Genomic DNA, 21,374 nt, shown 5'->3' with positions numbered 1-21,374 from the left:
TATCTTAACTGTGTATGAGATTGTGCTTGCAAAGAAGAGTGGTAGAGGGCTTTTACTGTAGGTGATATTAGAAAAGGGGAACTCGACAATTGCATTATATTATGCTGACATGACATGCCAGGCAAGCATATGATGAGCCACTCACCGCCTCTTAAAAATCCTAATGGATCTTATTCTTATCCGAGGTTCTCTTTCGCACTCTTCTTCCTTTCCAACTTCTCTCATGGCCAGCGCTTCGAGGCAGCCCCTCCACGCCACGGGCGCCATTCCGCCGGTGCAACACTCTTTCCAGCGGGTTATTTCCTCGTTACCCCTAGTATTCCTCGAGCATAAAAAGCAACGGCTGCCTTTTACCAAGCTGAGTGGACATTACGGCCAACGAAACCTGATTGTGAAGTTAATGGGAAAGGCTTCCGCAGGAAAGGATGACATTGTGCCCGCTGCTGATGACGAAGAAGACGGAATCTCTCTTGGTACCATGAAATTGCCTTCCAACACTGATCTTCAGAGATTTGAAACCTTGTTGTTTCAGGTAATTCTCAGCTTTACAATCACTACGTTTAGCAAGAATCCGATGCTAATTAAGGCAACAAAGCTGAAATAACTCAATAAAGCTGGAATAGCTCAGTTGGTCGGAGGTTTTTTTTCCTGGATTAAAAGCTTGTTTTTTCTTCTGGATTTTTTTATGTTCTTTTCAATGATATTTTTTTTCCTGGATATTTTTGTTGTTCTTTCTATTAAAAAAAAAAGCGCTTTGTTTTTTTCCCTGAATTTTGTTATGTTATTTCTAAAAAATGCTTGTACATGTTGATGCTTTACCAGTAATTGACAAATGGATTTTTTATTCTAAAAAAAGCTTGTCCATATTAATGCTTTACCAGTAATTGACAAATGAAAAAGTTTCATTCAGGTTTTGCTTTGGTAATGTCCATACTCAATGTCCAAGTTGTTTACTTGGCTGTTTTATTTGCCACTCAAGGAAAGTCTTGCTTGCTCACACGTCCGAACAATAAACAAAATTCAGAATTTCTTTTTTATTTTCTACTGATAGATTCACTTTCCAGTTCTTCCTGCCATGGATGTTTCTGTCCATTTCCTTCAATGTCGTGGAAGTGATACAAAAGAACACGTAGAATCACATTGAAGTTTTCATCAGACTATTTGTCTTTTTGGATAAATAAAGATTTCCTTCAGCCAAAGCAATCTCGCTACAAAGCACACAAGCTGCCAAAATCCAGGGCAGTCACAAAGCAAAAGCTGAAAAAATAATACAACTGAAAAGAAACAGATTGAAAAAACTCCAAGTGAATGCTCTAAGATGCGTCCTTGAATCTGCGATTCTTGCAAAGTAGACTGTTCTATCAGAGTATTTGAGTTTTGTCTGTATTCTTTCTTTGTTTCTATAACAGTGGGCCAACAGTCTATGCCAAGGAGCGAATGTGCCACTTCCAATACCTTTAAAGGTTTGTCATTAGAATTCTCGTTAACTTAAAAGTTTTTGAATGGTAATTGCACATAGGCACATGTTCATGGAATGTGACAATGCGTATATTCACCAGTAGCCATAGCCCTCAAAACTTCATATTCTAGATGGGTAAGATCAGCCAAGGTGATACAGGCTACTGACATTAGTTAAAGTTCATTTGCCACTGGTATGTTAAGTCCCTTTTTGGAGGAATTAACTGGTATGTTAACTCAGTCTAGTCATAATGCTAAGAAGACTATTCTTCAGGTCTATTTCGGAGGAACATTTAAAGTGTGCATCACATATAAAGGATTGAAAATCACACTACTCGTCATTCCCAATTTAGCATGTCAATGCTAGCTTTGGCTTCTTGATGGACCAGATGTTTGTGCTTACCATCTTATATGAATTGAAGTTTATGGCTATTATTTCATCACAAACAAGTTTGTGGCTATTATTTTTATAGTACTTATTTTATTTGGCCTACAACTTTAAGTTGTTCAAATTGATATAAAGATGTCTTGCTAGATATGTGACAAATTGAGTTTCTATCTTCATGCCACATTTGTTTAGTGTAAGGCCTTATGTGAATTTGAAATATATAAGATGACATCTGCTGTCCTATGTGTTTTTTTTTTTTTTTTTGTTTTGCAATAACTGGAAGATTTTGTATGGTGAACCATTATTCCTATTGATCTAACTGTATCATATTGGTGTTTAAACCTTGTTTTTTCCCCAAGTCTTGTCCGGGTTATTAGTTTCAGTTCTTTTGCAGTAAACATGGTTCGAATATTCTAACCAGCACATGTTAATGTATGACTTCATCCTGACCTTGGGGATTCTTATTGGACGTCATTTGTTTATTGCTCTGTTTGTTATCTATTAGGATAAACATGCTATGCATAAGACGGACAATGAAGTTACAACTCCTATTGGCCATAAATGTTTCTTCACTTTTTGTTCATACAGATTGACAAAATACCAGGTGGAGCTAGACTTGGTTTTATTACGATTGGAGATGGAAAGACTGATGTCCTGGTGTATATAGATTGCCTAGTCTTTCCAGCAACAGATGGTTCAGGTCCAATGTTTCGAGCAATAAGAAATGGACCCTTAAAAGATCAGTCTCCCCCTGGTGAGCCAAGGATCATGAGAAGTCTTCTTCAAGCCCTGCAGAAGTCAGTTGAAATTGCTAGAGTTTGAGCGAGACTTTGTTTGATACGTAGCACTATTTTCCCATATCCCCCACCTGCCACCTTCTTTATCTCTCTTTCCTAGATAAAGATCCTATTTCTAAACTAAAGATATATAAACTTGATAATTCTTTTACACCGGAGCATTTGGCACATTGATTAGTTCATGATTTTCTTCTTAAAAAGAGTAAAGTTTGAATCCTTCTTCCCCTAAATATATATAAAAATAAAAACCTTGATGATTCTTCAATATCAAGAGGTCTAAGTCCAGTCATGTTTATTTTATATTCATTTTCGAAGATACACATAAAAATTGGAAAAGAGAAGGAATAGTATGATGCTTTCTTTCTTTTTTTGGAAATGATACACAATAAATTACTGCAGCAACGGTTATAAGTGGCATAAACCAATAAGTATGTCTGTGCTGTTTTAAATGCTGTTAACAACAAGAGGAAAATTCTTTTCTGTTACCATGATTTACTTATATACTTCCAAATTGGTTGACAAGAAAGAAACATTTTCTATCGTTTCTCTGTTCTTTGAATAATCTGTAAAGAAATTTAATTATACATTGTCAAGGAGCATAGGTCTAGATGATATGCCAACTCCATTGTCTCCTTGTGAATGCAATGGATTCTTCATGCAGAATTAATGATGTTATAGCTCTCCTTGAACAAAATATATGGTAAAAAAAAAAAGAAAATTTCTTCATCCAGTTACTTCCTATGGGGCAGTGTTTATCCTATAAATTAATTGAATATGAAACTGAAATGCTTCTTGTCTTCTCTTCATTGCTCATGACTTAAAGTCAATAGACATCACTGGAAGGTCCCGAAACTTTCAGTTCTGGGTTTAAAAAAAAATGGAGAAACCAGCAGATTTAAAACAAATGCTTCCCGATGGAGAAGATGGTTATGATGCTGTTGTTGTGGGGTCTGGATATGGGGGTTCTGTTGCTGCTTGTCGGTTGGCAGGAGTCAAGGTATGCCTGGCTGAGAAGGGCAGAAAATGGGAAGCTAAGGATCATGTCAGCTGTGAGGATGGAGAGTCGGATTATAGGTGTCAGCTTTGGCCCAAGGGATGCTTTGTTTCAGGTCAGTCTCCTGTTCCACACAACATAAATTATTTGAGGATATTTTAATAGGAAGACTGTGCTTCTGTTCTTGGCGCTGACAATCATTTTCATAGTTATGACATGAGTTTGAAACCTGATTAAAGTCATAATTTGTCTTAACTATAGTGTAAACAAAATTATGATTATTATTATTTAATGAAATTACAGGTTAATGAACCCAAATGATTCACTGGCAACTGTGGCTTGTGGGATTGGTGGAGGTTCACTAGTGAATGAGGGAATAATGCCGCCAAACCCAGTTCTTACTAGAAGAAATTCGAAACGGCCAAAGGAATGGGAATGGGACTGGGATAGTTGGTGAAGCTTCTGCTGCGACAATGTTGAGAATACGAAGTGTTCCTGGCCAGTTCCCCATTGCCAAAGTTATGAAAGAAATAGATTACGGAGAGGTAGAAGAAATGGTTCAGGATTCAATGAAGTTAAGCATGAATTTTGATCTTGGAGAGCCCCCATCCAGATTACTGATGCATCAAAATCTGGATATCTGCAAAGCTTGTGGAAATTGTCTTGCTGGGTGTCCATATAATGCCAAGAATTCTACCGACAAAAATTATCGTGTATCAGCAACTCAGGCATATCCTCTTTAACTTTTGATACATTAATTTCAGATACCAGGCTTATTCCTTTATTTGCTTTGGTTGCATTAGTTTTCTTAACTGTGAAATGCTTTTCAGTTGCTTCTGTGATTTCAAGCTGAAAAATCCACATACATGCCAAAGGATAACAAGTGTAGCTTAGCTGGCCAATTTAAACCATTTTTACTTTGTTGAATCTGTAACTTGATTCTGGATTGTTGTTTATGATGAGAGTGCGTTTTCTTGTAACGAGTCCATTAGTGAGTATACTTTGTTGTTTCATTATTTATAAAAGCCTGTAACAAGGCAACATCATGTCCAAATGATGTAAAATAAAAAGATAAAACTGAAAATATTTTCAATCAGTCTCTTGTAAGTATAAAATGTAAAATGTAATTAGTTTATTTTTTTTATAAGAATTTATTGAATTAAAAATAAAAATATAAAAATTTAATTAAAGGTAATAAAAATAAAAATTTATTTAACTTTTTTTGAGCAATTTAAAATTTTTTAAAATATTATATCAATATAAATCTATTAAAAATAATTTGTTTAATAAAAATAAAAATTAACTAACGGACCCTTACATTGTGATGGGTAAGGGTAGAGAGTAGAGACAACAAGGGGAAGCAAGAAGTTAGGCCAATATCACGTAAAAACCCTATCTTAATTCTTAACTCAATGAGAAATTGAAAAAGAAAGAAAAAAAAAATGACCACTTTCCATTTCTACTCTCCTCTTCTTCCTCTTCCTACGACTTCTCCAAGTTTCAAAACCCTGATTCCATTGAATGGAAATTCTAAATTCCTCTCTTCACCTAGACATTCTTCTCCTTCTTCATTCCTCTGTTTTTCCTCTAAAAACAACCCTTCCCCTTCTGCTGATAACAATACCAGGTTCGTTCCTCAATTCCCCTTTCATTTTCGTTTCTTATCAATTTTTTTTTTGTTTATCGAAGTCAAGTTTCTGGTAATGAAACCCAGAAAATCAGAATTACATTGCTACTGCATGGCAATGGAAAACTCGAATATTTCTATGCTGAAAGTTGTTGAATTATTGATTTTTTTTTAAATCCCGATGTACTAACTACTTACTTTTTAAATGGGTTTCTCATTTTGATTGTCTTATAAGTAATTTTTTTTTTTTTTACTTTGAGTTTACTTTTGGTTGCTCTCATTGTTAATTTCAAATGAATGAAAAGTTTTTTGTTTCTCAACTTTCAGTAACTTTTGCATCATTGAGGGACCGGAGACTGTTCGGGATTTTGGGCAGATGCAGCTGCAGGAAATTGAAGATAATATAAGGAGTAGGCGCAATAGGATCTTTCTTCTCATGGAAGAGGTAATGTTTTATTTTATCTATAAAAAAATTGTTTTGATTTAATCTGGGTCTTTTCGTAAGGGTTGAAAGTACATATTGTATAGAGAAGGAATCTTTGTATGTGACAACAAGTCAGTATTATAAATCCTTCGCATTGCTCCTTGAAGCTGTTTATCTGATGCACATATAGACTTGGAAGTAGTTTTGGGTTATTACCATCCGTCCATAAAATAGGGTCAAAAAGGGTTGCCAAATAGGATAATGCTTTTTTGCATTCGATTGAGTTGTTCTCTTTTTTATTTTCATTTTAAAATATAATTTGTATAGGTAAGGAGATTGCGGATACAACAGCGAATAAAGAATGTGAAAGTTATCAATGAGAATGGCAATGAAGAAATAGATGAGATGCCCGACATTCCGTCTTCAATTCCTTTTCTCTCTTATGTGGTGAGTTTAAGGTCCAGATATATTGTCAGTTTGACATTTTATGCTTAATTAGTAGAGGCACGTATAGGGAAGACATGCCTTAAAAAGCAATGCTATCTATCTGGGAAATAGCATGCCTTATAAAAAAAACAACCCTATATTGAGATCTGTTGTTAGTGATGAATTTTATGTTTTCATTGTTTACTAATCTTCTTCATCTTTCTGTTGAAGCAGACACCGAAGACCATGAAGCAGCTTTACTTCACAAGCCTAGCATTTATATCTGGAATAATTGTATTTGGAGGTCTTATTGCACCAACAGTAGGTGCTAAGTACTTTTAATTTTATTTTTAGTTTTTCATAAATACAAGTTGTAGTGTTCATGCTTAAATTTGATTTAAAGTTGTCATTTCCTTCTTTTAACTATCATATATGGCATTCATAGACTTGTTTCTAATTGTTTATGGTTAAATTATGAGAGTTTAGTTACTTATATATGAAAAATATATGAAAAAATAGAGAACGGGCTATGGACCAAAGTAAAGGTTACCATGGCTGGACTGAAGTGATGTATGTTCTCGTTTTCATTTGAACAAGTCCTTTATTCTGTGTTTGTTAATCGGTTAGATTTAGTGCCTAGGCTAACTACAACCAACCAATGTCTCACTTGATTCGAATGCCAAGTGCATGTCCTGTTGTATCACAGTTGATCTAAATATATTTGTCTCTAATCACTGGTTGTTTTTGTTATTGTAATCTACTTTTCATGGCAGCTGGAACTAAAATTAGGTTTAGGAGGTACTTCATATGAAGACTTTATACGCAACATGCATCTGCCATTGCAGTTGAGGTATTCATCCGCTTATCCTCATTTACTAATTTTGAAACCTAGAGTAACTACTGCTTTGGTGCAAATGACCATGGAATTGGATAATTAAAGTCTTTGAATTACACTGAAAACTTATTGGTTTCTTGATTCAGTCAAGTTGATCCCATCGTGGCATCCTTTTCAGGAGGGGTGGTGGGTGTAATTTCAGCCTTGATGCTAATTGAAGCCAACAATGTTGAGCAACAAGAGAAGAAAAGGTGTAAATATTGCCATGGAAATGGTATGTATTTGTTTGTTCTGAGGACATGCTCTTTTCCTTTATTTACTTCTGGTAACTCTATTTTATTCCTTCAGACTATTTGAAGTAGTACTTTTTTGCCTAATGCACTCTTTCCCTCAACAAAGGAAAAATCATCTGAGTTTCTACTAATTTTCATTTGGTTTTTTGTGGTTATCCTAAGAGCAGGTTATTTGGGCTGTGCAAAATGTTCAGCGAGTGGCGTATGCTTGAACATTGATCCTATCTCACTATCCAGTGCTTCTGGTCAGCCTTTGAAAGTGCCTACTACTCAGAGGTGTCCGAACTGCTCCGGTTCAGGAAAGGTAAACTGTATATACACAATCCTAAGATCACCTATATATGGTTTATTGAGTTTTCAGAATTCAGAAGCTAATTGTCAGTTCTAACTTAGGTGATGTGCCCAACTTGTCTGTGCACCGGGATGCTGATGGCTAGCGAACATGACCCACGGATTGATCCATTTGACTAAAGAAGGTTGAAGACTCTCCATTTTCCCCCCTCAAATTTTCAGGATGACAAGCTATTGAGCCCCTTACCTCCACCCCCCATTAAATGAAAGTAAAAAAAGAAGGAAAATAGAAGACTAGAAAAGTAGGGAATGTGGGAGGAATGTTAAATGTATGATTGGTTAATGATTGCAAATGTCATAATGGTTAATACAGTCTCGTTCTTGCCTTTTATCTATTCCTGCAGATCAGGTAGTATGTTCCTTTATTATTGTAAGAAGTTGTAACAAGCGAAAATGTAATCAAGGTCCGTTATTTAAACTGCATCATTTGAATATAAATTTAAACTTAGCAAAAATAATTTAGTTAATAGAACTTATTTGAGGGTGAACTTTTAAGTCAAGCGATTGCATCCATCAGTTAACGGGCAGTTAAGTTATTTTCAAGTGGTAGAGCTGTAAACAAGGAATATTTAACTATCTGTTGAACAACTGCCCGGAAGACAGTTTGGCCGAGTGGTCTAAGGCGCCAGATTTAGGCTCTGGTCCGGAAGGGCGTGGGTTCAAATCCCACAGCTGTCATATTTTTAATTTTTTCCATTCTGCTTAAACGCGACGTCGTTTAACTTTTTGATTATTCCCAGCTAATACGACATCGTTGAACTTTTGTTTTTCCCCTTCTCCTTTTAATTGATCTGGCAGCCATTACAGAGTTCGGAAGAAGCAAGCCAGTTACCACATGGCTCGACTCATTAGAAACAAAGTAATTCCCAGTAATCTCTCGACTCGCTTCCTTAATTCACCGAGTTCCCTGCTGACTCATCCCCAAACTATCTCGAAAAGATCGCTACAAACCCTAGCTTACGAAGAAATGCAAGCCAATCCAAACAAACCCTACACTCACACTGCTTTGATCCTCCACGGCCTCCTCGGCTCCGCCCGCAACTGGCGTTCCTTTTCCCGCAACCTCGCCTCCTGTCTCTCCACCTCCCCTTCTTCTGGTAATTAACCCCCCCTCCGGTTTGTTTCCTGAGAAAAATTGGAAATAAAAGAAAAGTCTCTAATTTATTTATTTATTCTGTAGAGTGGAGGATGGTGCTGGCGGATTTGAGGAATCATGGGAAGTCAGTGGAGATAGAAGGATTGGATCCACCGCATGATATGGTAAATGCAGCCAAAGATTTGGGAAATTTGGTAAATTCCAAAGGCTGGGATTGGCCTGATGTTGTCATTGGCCACTCTATGGGTGGCAAAGTTGCATTGCAATTTGCCCAGAGCTGTGTCAATAGAGAGTATGGTGAAAATGTCAAACTTCCCAAACAGGTATCTACTGCTTCATTGCCCGAATTCCCAAAAATCCTTGTTGCTTTTGCTGATTGTATGTGTTTGAGAACTTAATTTTTGCGAATTTTATTTTATTTTATTTACTGGTGCAGAGCAGCTGTGGGTACTCGATTCTGTCCCTGGAAAAGTTACCTCTGAAAATAGTGATGGTGAAGTAGAAAATGTTTTACAGACCTTGCAAAATTTACCTTCAATGGTGCCGTCACGGAAGTAAAGCCTTTGCTCCTCGTGTGGCATGTTTTTTTTATCTTCATGCATTGTTTTCTTTGTTTAATGGCCCTGTTATCTATTGGATAATTCGTCTCAAACCTGTATTTATATATATCATTGAGCCTTAAAATGAAATCACTAGAATCTTAAATCTAAAGATGGTTTGGATTCAAGGGAAGATGATTGTTCGGCATTTTGCTATTTGTTTTAAACTATTAATTGCCCATTGAAAATTGTTATTTAGAGCCACGGAAGAACTTTAATGCATCTCTACAGTATTAATGAGTCAGTGGCCAATACTTCAGTTGTGCTTTAGTCATTCAGCATGAATTGCGATGGTAGATCATTTTATCCTTTGTTCTGTGATATGACAGTGAAGTTGAGAAGCATAATTTGACTAATAATTTTGTCCTTTTGGATGATATGTAGATCAAAAATATGCTCCTCTTGTGTACTTATATTATCTGCTCTCAGGTGGCTTGTTAACCATATGATTGAACTTGGGTTCTCTAAGTCATTGTCGGAGTGGATAGGCACCAACCTCAAGAAATCCGGAGAACAAGAGACATGGGCTTTTAATCTTGAAGGTGCTGTCCAGATGTTTCATTCCTACAGGTTATAATATTTAATGATACCACATTGATAAACTTATCCCACTTTTAATTTGCCCACATCTTTTCTTTGCAGGCTTATTAGTGAATTAATCAATGTAAAATTTTGTAGGGAGATGTCCTATTGGTCCCTGTTGGAGCACCCTCCAAAAGGACTGGAGATAGCAATTGTCCGTGCAGAGAAAAGTGACCGGTGGGACACAGATGTGATTAATCAGCTTCAAAGGCTTGCTGGTCAGAAAGGAGATGGATCTGCTGGGAAAATTTCAGTTCATGTTCTTCCCAATTCAGGCCATTGGGTTCATGTGGATAATCCCAAGGGCCTTCTTGAGATTGTGGCACCCAAGGTGAAGTGCCTGTTCTGATGTAATTTTAAGAGGCTTTTGGGGCATACAGTGATGGTGTGATACAGGTATAAACCCATTTTGCTTTGGGATTATAAAACACTCTTAATTTAGTCATTAGGCTACTGGGGTGACTTAATTGGGGGAACACGTTTGAATGAAATTTCTTAAGATTGCAATAATCTTGTTGGCAAAAGCAATATCTATTATTGTTGTTTTATTTGGTATTGTTGAAACCAACTGCTATCTCTGCTTATATTGTTCTATTTTGAATATGTTTAATTCATTAGCATCATCAGATGACTATTATAGTTCTTGGAATGGTTATTAATTCATTTTCAAATCCTATGATGAATGTGCTGCTTCATACTGTCTAAAAGGTTTTCATTGCATGGCTGTAGACACATAGACAGAGTTATGCCCTGGAGCTATCTTTCTGGTCTCAATACAGCATTGTCACAATGAAAGATGCACGTATGATGTATTCCAGTTTGTTTCATGTATGGTGGGATGTTGGGCTCTAGTAACATCAAGGGATAAATTGTACTATTGTTCAAATTTCTATCTCTTTTCCTCCCCCTACATTTTAACATCAAGTAGAAATAGCAAGTGCCAAAGAATAATTGGATTTGACCTAGTGGTCGATTGATGCCCTCCCTTAGAGGGATGATTACCCGAGGCCGGGCCCCTGGGTTCTAGTTACCAAGGAGCCTTGCGCCCGTATTAACGTAATGCAAAAGAAGAAGAAGAAGGTGGGGAGGCAACTGCCTAGTAAGTAAGGTAACAGTTAATCATTCTGTTGAAACGTGGAATGCCGAAGTGTAGGTTATAATCTCTATGAAAGGCCTTCTGATAAGGGATTCTACATAACGTTAGAGCAAAATAGATCTAGAGCGAAGACAAGTGGCCAAAAAGATACTTTTGAAGGGATATTCAGCATGTTGAAGGTAAAAGGTGTATGCAACTGCTGATAAAATAGACTGCAGCATGGCGCAAGCTAATCCGATCATTTCAGGGCCTGTGGCTTGGAGATGAATAGTAAAACCAGGGTAACTTGCTTTCCAAACTCCAGAAGACTCCTTCCTTTCCGGCCTTGCAAACAATCTCGAGGATGCGTGTAATTGCAGCCGCAGACGACATTAACATGGCAATTAAAGCATATTGAGGTTTATTCACAGAGGAAAGCTGCTGATAGAAGCTCAATAAGAACATTGACTACGAGAAAGATCTATTCTGGGATGCTAACCTGAGTTTTGTTAAAACTATAATTAAAATGTTTCAAGAAAGAAAATAATGTTTGCTTCATAACTTAGAAAAGTGATAGAAAAAATCGTTTTCTCGTATTATTTCTGTCTACCTTTCGAGTTCTATCTCACTCAATCAAGAAACGAAGCATCTAATATTGAGATATCTCTGTTGGCGCCATGGATATCTCCATCATCCGTGTTGTCCATAAAAGTTTCTTCTAGCCAAGCTTCATGAATATGTTCTACATCATCCATGGTAGCTGTCAAATTTTCTGCAGGCCAAGCTTCCGGAATATCTCCTTCATCATCTGGGATGTCAATAAAATGTTCCAAAATATCCATGGCACCATTGCTTTTTCAGTGAAGCATTTGGATGTATTCATAAATTTTCCACTCTCAAATTCTAAAGAGTTATAATGGTTTGCTTGGAATTTTATAATGGATTAGGTTATCATCATAAATGCAAAATTATGCAATTATTTGATACAACAAGTCTAAAACTTTTACTTCAAATCTCCACCAGCTCTAACTCTTGAATTTAACACAATCTGCGCAATTAAAATACTTTTGATATAAGCTAAAAGGAAACCAAAATCAGAAGTTAGGTAATTTTGATACTACCACTAGAGTATATCCAGACACCACTAATTAATCTAGTTATTTCTTGTTGAATTGATCACAACTTGTAATCTTGAGATTTCTTTCCCATACAAAAAATTGTACAAGACTTCTCCTTTCTCTTTTTCAAAAATGAAGTAGAACTAATATTCCGTTTCTTTAATTATTTTCATTCTTTATGCCTCACAGAAGGCTCATACTTATGGGGGCTTGCTAAATTTTTATTTCATAGAATTTATTTTTTAATTATCTTTGCCTATAATTTCTTTCAAATACCAATCTTTTTTTGGAAATAAAATATCCTATAAACATTCTTTTGTAGGGATGTTAATAAGTACATTATAATCTGATACCTGTATATTACCTTACCCTATTAAACAATATTAAGTTATCCTATAATTAGGTTCGACTAAATTTGGATAATAAAACTACTACTCATCATGAGTTCGGGTAGGGTTTAGATAGTGGTCTTAGGACACTCACTACCCGAATCATTATATATAATGATTTTAAATATTAGTTTTTAGTTTTATATATTATTATTTTTTGTTTATAATTTTTTACTTAATGTAATACCTATTAAAATTCATTAATTGTTTTAAGTATGATTTTAAATTTTAAATTTTTTTATGAACTACTTTAATTTATTAAGTTAATTTTTATTAATAATATACATAAAAATTTATTTATTTATTTATTTTATAATTAAGGGAGAGAGGATTCAAACTTTACTCCTTAAGTAGGAGATCATGCATTAACCAATGAGTTAAATGCTATTTTAATCAAATATTTAATGGATATAAATATTTAATAAATAATATTTAAAATATTTAAATACGGATTTCGAATAGAAACTTAATAGACTATTTTTAAAACTCGAGTAACCTATCAAATAAGATTTGGGTTAGGGCAATTTGAGAACCCTACTTATTATTCTTTTATTCAATAAATACCTTGGAAAACAAAAACGTTTATTAACAATCAGCAAAAAGTAAATTTACAAGGACGCATTTACCCTGCTCCAACCTCAAACCAATGCAAGGTCCTTTTCGTCATTTCAGATCACGGCCACCAAAACCCTAGCTATAAATCATAGCCGCTGATATCCAAGCTTCCCTTCGAAAGCCAGAGTCCTTGGAGGCTAAAGCATCAGCTAAAGCGCTCTCAGAAACCCTAGTTTCTCCAGCTCTCATTCATTAGCCGGAAGCCATGGTAAGTCTCTCTTCTCGTCTATTCGATTCTCGCCGGTAACTAAAGCTTGTCCGGCGGCTGAGAAAATGTTTGGGATTTGTGTATAGAAAATAGTTGAAAAGGAATCAATTTTACAGACTAAATTTAAAAAACAATGTGATTTTATGTTTCTTTAATTTTTGAAAGGTTGATTTTATTTACTTTGCACCAGCTCTAGTATGTTTCTATGCTAGATAAACTGAAGTAAAATTAAAATAGGAAATGTGCGATGCTCTGTCTTAGTCTTGAAATGGGCAAGTTTAAATCGGAATCATTTACTAATTGCATTAGGTTTTAACCTCGCATTCTCTGTCGGTGGTGTTTTTTGAGATGCAAATAGGATAGCCGATGTGATGTATTGATTGATTTGTGGTATTTTGTAGTCAAGGAGAAAGGTTAGGGAGCCCAAGGAGGAGAATACTAATCTTGGACCTGCTGTACGAGAGGGCGAGCATGTTTTCGGGGTGGCTCACATTTTTGCCTCATTTAATGACACATTTATCGTAAGTAATAACCTCTTCTATTTACATTGATTTTCTGTTAGTTCACTACCTTTAAAATGCTATGTTTGTATTTGCAGCATGTGACTGATTTGTCTGGGAGGGAAACAATGGTTCGCATCACTGGTATGTTTGATGCTTGCCTTTTGAAAACTGATTTCTTTTGCTATCCTGGGTTTCTGCTGTTATTGTTATCTCTAGATTTTTACAATTGTCTTCGTTGGTTCTAATAATTTTACTGCCCAACTCCCAAGTTGGATTTATGAAAAGGAACCAACTGCTTACTACTATAAAATCCAGTTAAAATGTTGTGATAAAAAAATGTTAATTTAACATTGCAACATGCCTTGATCTTCATAACTCAGCTTGGAGTTATTTCAGTGAATATTATTTTTTTAACTCATTCCTTGTGTCTTTCAATTGTAGGTGGCATGAAGGTGAAAGCTGATAGGGATGAGTCTTCCCCTTATGCAGCCATGCTTGCAGCACAAGATGTTGCTCAACGTTGCAAGGTCTTATAGCTCACTCTCTGAATTTTTTTCTTGATCACTGACCCTCTGAATTGTGGTGCAATACATAGTTATGCAGTAAACTTATGCCTATTCATGTTTTTATCTGTAGGAGTTGGGTATTACTGCCTTGCATATCAAGCTCCGAGCAACTGGAGGGAACAAGACCAAGACACCTGGTCCTGGTGCCCAGTCAGCACTTAGAGCTCTTGCTCGTTCAGGGATGAAAATTGGTCGCATAGGTACAATGCGCTCATCCTTTTATTTCTCATGGTTTCTTAGGTTAGGTTCATTCACCTCAACTCCTGTAAATTGACATGTAACGTATTCTTCACCTCAGAGGATGTGACTCCCATTCCCACTGACAGTACCCGTAGAAAGGGTGGTAGACGTGGAAGAAGGCTGTGATTCATTGCTTCCTATCTTTTTCTCAGCTGCTGCTCCTATGCTGGAAGTTTTCTTTCTTTTTTTAAAACAATTTTCTGATTAGATTCAAGCTTGTTTTGCCCTGTTCTCTTGTTGCACATTTGTAGTTCTGGAATGGATAATGATCTGAATTTACAAAGACAAAAGTTGTGGAACTATTCCATCCAACTTTAAAGATAAGCTTTTAATTATTGTTCTTGGTTTTCCATGTGGAGGTGTAGGAACGCCCCTCTTATAATTAATTTTTATGGTTATGGCACCTTTTGTTTAATAGCAGTAAGACTTTTAATCTTAAACTGCCCCAAAAGATAAAAATCTTGCCAGTGCCAATTGATCTTCCCTTGAAGATAAGTCCAGCAGCTCAGGTTAAATTGAGTTTATAGAAAATGCCTGATTCTTATTTAAAGAAATTGGTTTCTGTAAATAGATTTTAAATTTACAGGGTTAAATTGTAAATAGATTTCTTTTGAACTTGGATAACAAATTAGCAGGGTTAGGTTTATTTTTTAATTTAACTTGGATAACAAATTAGCAGGGTAAGGTTTATTTTTAATCAACATGTGAAAGAGTTTGTTTGGTTTGATTTTTTTAATTTATTTATTTTTTAAAAGTAGAAGTCAAGTTAAATAAGATTTTAAGAAGTAAAAAAAAAAGCAATTTTTTTGAAAATATCTAGTCTGTTTGTTTTTTTTTTAGTTTAAATCAAATAAGATTTTCGAAAAGCTTTTAATTTTTTTTAAAAATATGAATTTTTAGGAAAATTTTCTTTTTGTTTTAAAATGTCTTCATCTATTAAAAATAATCTTAATATTATTCGTTTTATTATTAATTATAAATTTTATATTATATAAAAATATTTTTTATATTTTTAAAATTTATTTTTAATAAATAAAAAAATTAAGTTAACTTGTTTCCATTGTAAATAAAAAAACTTGTGATTAATAAATAGTTAATTATTAAATACATTTTATGATAATTTTAATTAAAATTAAAATTTTTATAAGTTATATTATAAAATGATTTATCTATAAAAAAATTTATAAAAATAAATTTACCAAACAAATTTAATTTAATTTTAAAAATTATTTTTTTAAAAGCTTCATAATAATTTTTTAATTAAAAAAAATTTAACATAAAAAAAATTTCAAAAAAAATTCAAGAGCTTTTCTTTTAAAAACACGTCAATTTTTTAAGAAAAATTTTCTTTTTGCTTTAAAAATATCCTTATTTATTAAAAATAATCTCAATATTATTCATTTTTATTTTTATATAATTTATAATTAATTATAAAATTTATATTATATAAAAAATACTTTTTAAATTTTTAAAATTTTATTTAACCTGACTTCTACTTTTAAAAACTAAATAAATTTTAAAAAAAACAAAACAAAAAAATAAAAATAATGAATGAAAAAATTAGAAAAAGAAGAAAAAATGAAAAATGAAAAAAGAGTACTGGCAGGGCGTGGACGCACCTCGCCAGTACCTGCATTGCAACGCCAAACGCATAAAAATGGCGTCTAGCACAGTAGTGGAGATGACACTCGATTGATACACCCAACCAAAAAAATTGAGCATATAAAAAAGGTACTGTAGCCACAACAACGAGGGAGGAACAACAATAAAAAAACCCTAAAAAATCTTTAGCAACCTGCAAATCAAATTTCTAGTCTAGCAACTAGAAACAACCACAATCCATAATAAAAAAATACCAAAAAAATTAAAAATAAATAAAAAAATAAAAAAATTCACAATGAGAGAAAGCAAGTGGCTGTGTTTTTTTGGGAAATTTTTAGTTTGTTTTTAGGGAGATTTGGAGGGGTTTGTGTTGTTGGTTTCAGGAGAAGAGTCTTGGGTTTCCTGCCGTCGGTTAAAAGAGAGATTTTGGGGGTTTTGGGTTACCGTTTGGAGAGATCTAGAGCTTTTGGGTGGCCGACGAAAGGGAGGAAAGGGAGAGAGAGAGAGAGAGAGAGAGAGAGAACCAATCCGGACCCCAAAGGAAGANGAGAGAGAGAGAACCAATCGGCCCCAAAGGAAGAGTCGGTCGGCGACATTTTGGGAGAGATCTAGAGTTGTCGAGCGAAAGAAAGGATAGAGAGAGAAAACCAATCAGCACTAAAGGGGAGAGTCGGTCGGTGACATTTTGAGAGAGATCTAGAGTTGTCGAGCAAAAGGCAGGAAAAAGAGATAGAGAAGAGGACCGGGCCGGCGCTGCAAGCTTGGGAGCTCAGTTGTCGTCGACGATAGCAGAAGGAAGGGAGAAAAAGGAAAGGTGCGACTGGAGAGTTAGAGGGGTGCGAAGGGTCGGCGGCTTTGAGAGGAGAAAAAGTAGAAAGTGAAGTGCAAAAAATAGCTAACATAGTTAGAGTCTAAAAACACCAAACGACGTCGTTTTTTGGCCTTCCAAAGAGTTTCTCTCTTTCATCACTTTGAACGGCGTTGTTCTTGGGCACTTGGGAGTGGCTGCCGGTTAAGCATTGAATCAGTGCATTTCAGGGGAGATCTAGTGGGCTTTTGTGGGGTAGGCTAGTTGTGGCAGGCTATCTGGGTTAGACTATTGTCAGCCCATTGAAGGTATACCTCTTACTTTCTCTAATGTTAACTTTGTGATATTGTGTTAGATTCATTATTTAAATAGGAAAATAATTAATTTAGCTTAATTAGAATAAAAGATATACTATAAATTTTTTTTAAATGACAAAAGAAAACATAAATTATATGGAAGGTTGGGATCTTAGATAAAACTGTAAAACACATAAGTATGTGAATTTATATAGGTAACATAGGAATGAATTATGAAAAATAAAAAAATAATAAATAGAATTCTCATTTGTGGATGATAAACTTGTTCAAAGAAATAGTTTTATAAAAATAGAGAGATGATGAAAATGGGATAAAAATGAATTCAATACCGATGATGGGATGATTGGTCGGGATGCAAGGAGTTGTAATCCCGGGCTAATTTTTTCTAGGTTCGAAATCCGAATTAAAGCTCCACCAATACGATGGGAGAGCCTCCATTTCGAGATTTTGAGATTTTTATTTTAAATAATTAAAAATTTTACTACATAAAAATTAGTTAAAAAATTAATAAAATATAAAAAATAAAATAAAAAATATAATAATAATAAAAATAAAATAAAGATAAGCTTCACAAGCCTAGTATAGATTTCTATCATATCATGCATATCATGGCATATAGACATTTTTGTTCACTAGTTAAGTCCCGATGATGGGATTTTTCGAAGATCTTGCGAAAGCGAGTTTCTCTCGAAAAACTCCCTAGGTGAAAAGATGTCCCCGGATCCCACCAGTATGATGGGAGGGCTCGAAAAATATCTTTAATAAAAAGACTTTTGGTCGTAATACGTTCAAATTCATGAAAATATTGTATTTTTTAAAAAATGTATGATAACCCCGATTATGGGATTTATTCGTCGAATTTACGAAGGTGAATTTCTCGAATAATTCCCTAAGTGAGAGAATACCCCTAGATCCCACCAGTATGAAGGGCGGATCCGAGAGAACGTCCTCGATAAAAGGTTATTCGTCCGATATTTTTTATCTCACGCCATGAATTTCATCTTACCTCACATTTGCGTTTCATTTTAGAATCAAATAAAATAATTTAATAAATTGGAGATAAAATAAGCAAATTATAGCTAAGGAAATATAATGAACTTAAAGATTAAAGCCCAATAGGATAATCTAAAAATGGTACCATTCATGGAACGAGCGTCTTGGGGGTGCTAATCCTTCCTTGGGCGTAACTGTACTCCTGAACCTAGATCTAGAAAAACGTAGACCAATTTAAGATTCTTTCGACGGGCTTAAAATTAATTTAAGACTTCGTCGATTAGAATCGAGTCAATAGGTAGCTAATCACACCTAGAAAAAAGATTGGTGGCGACTCTTAGTGTGTCTTCATCACGTCTGACTGTCGGGTTCCCAAACTCGCACATTATGACAGGTGATGACTCCACTGGGGACTGTTGAGAGTCGAACCATTAAATAATAATAGGTTATCCAAGGCTTTAAATAATTAATGTTTCCTTAGTATTAATGATTTGCTCTGCATATTTTGTTTGATGCATTTGTTTATTTCGTATTTATTACTTTATAGCTTTTAATAATTGTGGGGATTTAGGATAGAGGGATGTGAGATTATTGGTCCAAAATCATTGTGTTCCTTCACACACACACAGCACATTTTGCATTCATTCATAAGCCCTCTACCCGGGCTATGTCCATTTTTAGGAGGGAGTTTAGTAGCTACGCTCTCGTGAGGTGATAACCTCTGCACGGGCTAGTGAAGACTCCCACTCAAATCGAACCTAGTTCGTTTAAAGCTGTAATGGGTGAGGACCGGGGTGCCTTACTAGTCCGTGTGGACGATAGTGAGGAACGATTTGGGAACCTTTAGCTCCGTCTATAATCCCAGCTCAGCATATAGAATACCAAGAGCAGCTTATTCCTAGGTAGGGCCTTACCCATGAGAGTGTACCCTATAAATAGGTACACATGAAGGAACTTCTTCTACTCCCTCTGTTTTAAATTTTCCCACGAGATAATAAAGTATCGTGGAGTAGATAATGTCTAATGACGTTAGTAATACCTATGATTCTAATTATTATTCTCTCATTATTTTTAACATTTTATTATTTTTACTATACTAACTTAAGTTTATTTTGCTTGTCATATGCATTTTACATGCTTATTTGCATACATCACAATTGCATATAGGAGAAATATTGGCTGCACAACACTCAACCGAAGAAATCTCGGTTACATCCATGACATCGTCATCAGCAAGTCCACTCAATAAGTACAGAAATGACTATGAGATAGAGTTACAGATGAGGCAAGCTCAGCAAGAAAAAGGAGATTATTTGACTCAAGGACATGTTTCAACTTTGCTAGAGAGAGTTCACCTTGATTTTCAGCAAAATGATTTCACGAAAATGATAAGTATTTGGGAACAGTGAAGACGCGTTCACCGAGATAATTTTCAGAGCAAGTATGGACATATTGCATGGCTCCTCTATGTACCCGTAGATGACCAAATGCTCAGAGCTATTGTCCAGTTTTGGGATCCTTCGTATTGTTGCTTTGTGTTTAACAAGGTGGACATGACCCTGACTATAGAAGAATACTCCTTTCTACTCTAAATAGAGCAGATGCAGCCAAATAAGATATATTGGAGGGCCCAGAAGACTGGACACCGGCGAAAGTTGGCCAAATTGCTAAGTATGACTACTGGAGAGGTGGATCAACATTTGAAAAAGAAAGGGGACACAGATGCCTTCCATGGAGCTTATTGAATGGGTACATTAGAAAACACATGGAAGATTAGCAAGGTTTCCTAACTTTCGCGATGATAATATATGGCTTAGTGGTCTTTCCGAAGGTTCTGGGTCATGTGGAGGTATCAGTTATAGACTTCTTCGACCAGGTAACAAGGAATATCAACCCGGCTCCATCCATCTTAGCCGAAACCTTTAGATCATTGAATTACTATCGACACAAAGGTGAGGGGCATTTCATCGAGTGTGCCCAACTTCTAACCTTATGGATTAAAAGCCATTTTGAATGTAAGGTAAGCAAATTTTGAAAGCCTTTTCTATCTACGAGTTGTCTTGTCCTCGAGTTTTGCAAGAGTGAATGGCCGGATAGCAAGAGGAAAGAAGAGTGGATCGCAAGGCTTAGGAGGTTGATAAACGTCGAAATAACTTGGAGAGCCCCTTGGATGCCACAGATGCAAGCGATGTATAAGTGTGGGGACAAGCCATGGGTGCCGCTGATGGGACCATGGGGAGCCATTAGTTATGCACCGATAATGGTACAAAGACAATTTGGATTCGAGCAATTCGTACCTATGATTCACCAGCTTAATCAGTTAGAGTTTGCATACGGAGAGTCAAAAACTCTGAAAAAAATTGAGAAAATTTTGCAAGATTGGAAGAAAACGAGCAGGATAGATCAAGGGAGGTTTACCGATGAAGTCACCACAGGATATGTGACTTGGCATGCACAAAGGGTGAAAGATGTCGTGTGCCCCCTAGAAAATGCATCAAAGCATCTTGTAAACCCAGAACCCCAAGATGTCCTATTAGAGAGCGAGTTGACAAGGAAAAAACTTGAGAAAGAGATGGTAAACATGAAGCGGGGACATGAGGATGAGCTAAAAGAAATGAAGAAAGAGACAATAAGAAAGGTATGGATGGCTTTGGAAGAGTGAGATGAATGGCGAAGCAAGTTTGAGGGATCGAACGCAGCAAATTCTTCTTTGATGGCCAAGATGCAAGTAATTCAAAGCATCAATGACATTGTGTAGAATAAAGTACGAAGGCAAGAACACACTATCCAAGGGTTGAGAAACGACTGTGACTTGATGAAAACCGCCATTGAGGGCTACAAGGCACAATATGAAGCTGTGAGGCGAGAGTATTTTCATATGAGGGAAAGAAATGATTTGTGCACGCAAAGCCTTCAAAGAAAAGAAGCCGAAATGGAATAGATACTGAGGCAGATGAGAGAAGTAACGTTTAGGGCATGAGCGATGGCGGACAAGACAGAAGAACTCAGGTGAGAGATCCTTTCGAGGGATGAGTTGAGTGAGCGATTGATTGATCACTTTAGGACAGTT

The 21,374-nt window shown here is 35.6% G+C and overlaps 4 protein-coding genes and 1 non-coding gene across 6 annotated transcripts; all 5 read left to right on the top strand.

The window, feature by feature from the left end:
* Window positions 111–2,798, top strand: LOC18598288. 2 transcript variants are annotated; one of them, XM_007027759.2, is made up of 3 exons: window positions 111–532; window positions 1,410–1,463; window positions 2,435–2,798. In XM_007027759.2, the coding sequence occupies exons 1-3, from the start codon at window positions 164–166 to the stop codon at window positions 2,666–2,668; spliced, it is 657 nt and encodes a 218-aa protein (XP_007027821.1). In that variant the 5' UTR covers window positions 111–163; the 3' UTR covers window positions 2,669–2,798. The 2 variants fall into 2 exon arrangements, with proteins under 2 accessions (XP_007027821.1, XP_017977262.1); XM_018121773.1 differs by lacking the exon at window positions 1,410–1,463 and having other exon boundaries at window positions 119–532.
* LOC18598286 lies at window positions 4,954–8,016 on the top strand. Its single transcript, XM_007027756.2, has 8 exons — window positions 4,954–5,264; window positions 5,592–5,709; window positions 6,016–6,135; window positions 6,349–6,435; window positions 6,888–6,964; window positions 7,096–7,223; window positions 7,410–7,546; window positions 7,636–8,016. Exons 1-8 carry the CDS (start codon window positions 5,080–5,082, stop codon window positions 7,711–7,713), a joined length of 930 nt encoding a protein of 309 aa, XP_007027818.1. The 5' UTR covers window positions 4,954–5,079; the 3' UTR covers window positions 7,714–8,016.
* On the top strand, window positions 8,192–8,271 carry TRNAL-UAG. Its single transcript has one exon. It is a non-coding gene; the product is annotated as a tRNA-Leu (tRNA).
* Window positions 8,381–10,493, top strand: LOC18598285 (protein ABHD11). Its single transcript, XM_007027754.2, has 5 exons — window positions 8,381–8,690; window positions 8,774–9,012; window positions 9,131–9,243; window positions 9,718–9,858; window positions 9,967–10,493. Exons 1-5 carry the CDS (start codon window positions 8,429–8,431, stop codon window positions 10,217–10,219), a joined length of 1,008 nt encoding a protein of 335 aa, XP_007027816.2. The 5' UTR covers window positions 8,381–8,428; the 3' UTR covers window positions 10,220–10,493.
* LOC18598283 (40S ribosomal protein S14) lies at window positions 13,163–14,987 on the top strand. The gene is made up of 6 exons (XM_007027751.2): window positions 13,163–13,275; window positions 13,677–13,796; window positions 13,874–13,919; window positions 14,220–14,305; window positions 14,415–14,544; window positions 14,643–14,987. The coding sequence occupies exons 1-6, from the start codon at window positions 13,273–13,275 to the stop codon at window positions 14,708–14,710; spliced, it is 453 nt and encodes a 150-aa protein (XP_007027813.1). The 5' UTR covers window positions 13,163–13,272; the 3' UTR covers window positions 14,711–14,987.

This window comes from Theobroma cacao, chromosome 5 (assembly GCF_000208745.1).
Source record: "Theobroma cacao cultivar B97-61/B2 chromosome 5, Criollo_cocoa_genome_V2, whole genome shotgun sequence".
Lineage (NCBI taxonomy): Eukaryota > Viridiplantae > Streptophyta > Magnoliopsida > Malvales > Malvaceae > Theobroma > Theobroma cacao.
This window is presented reverse-complemented; position numbering and strand designations above follow the sequence as displayed.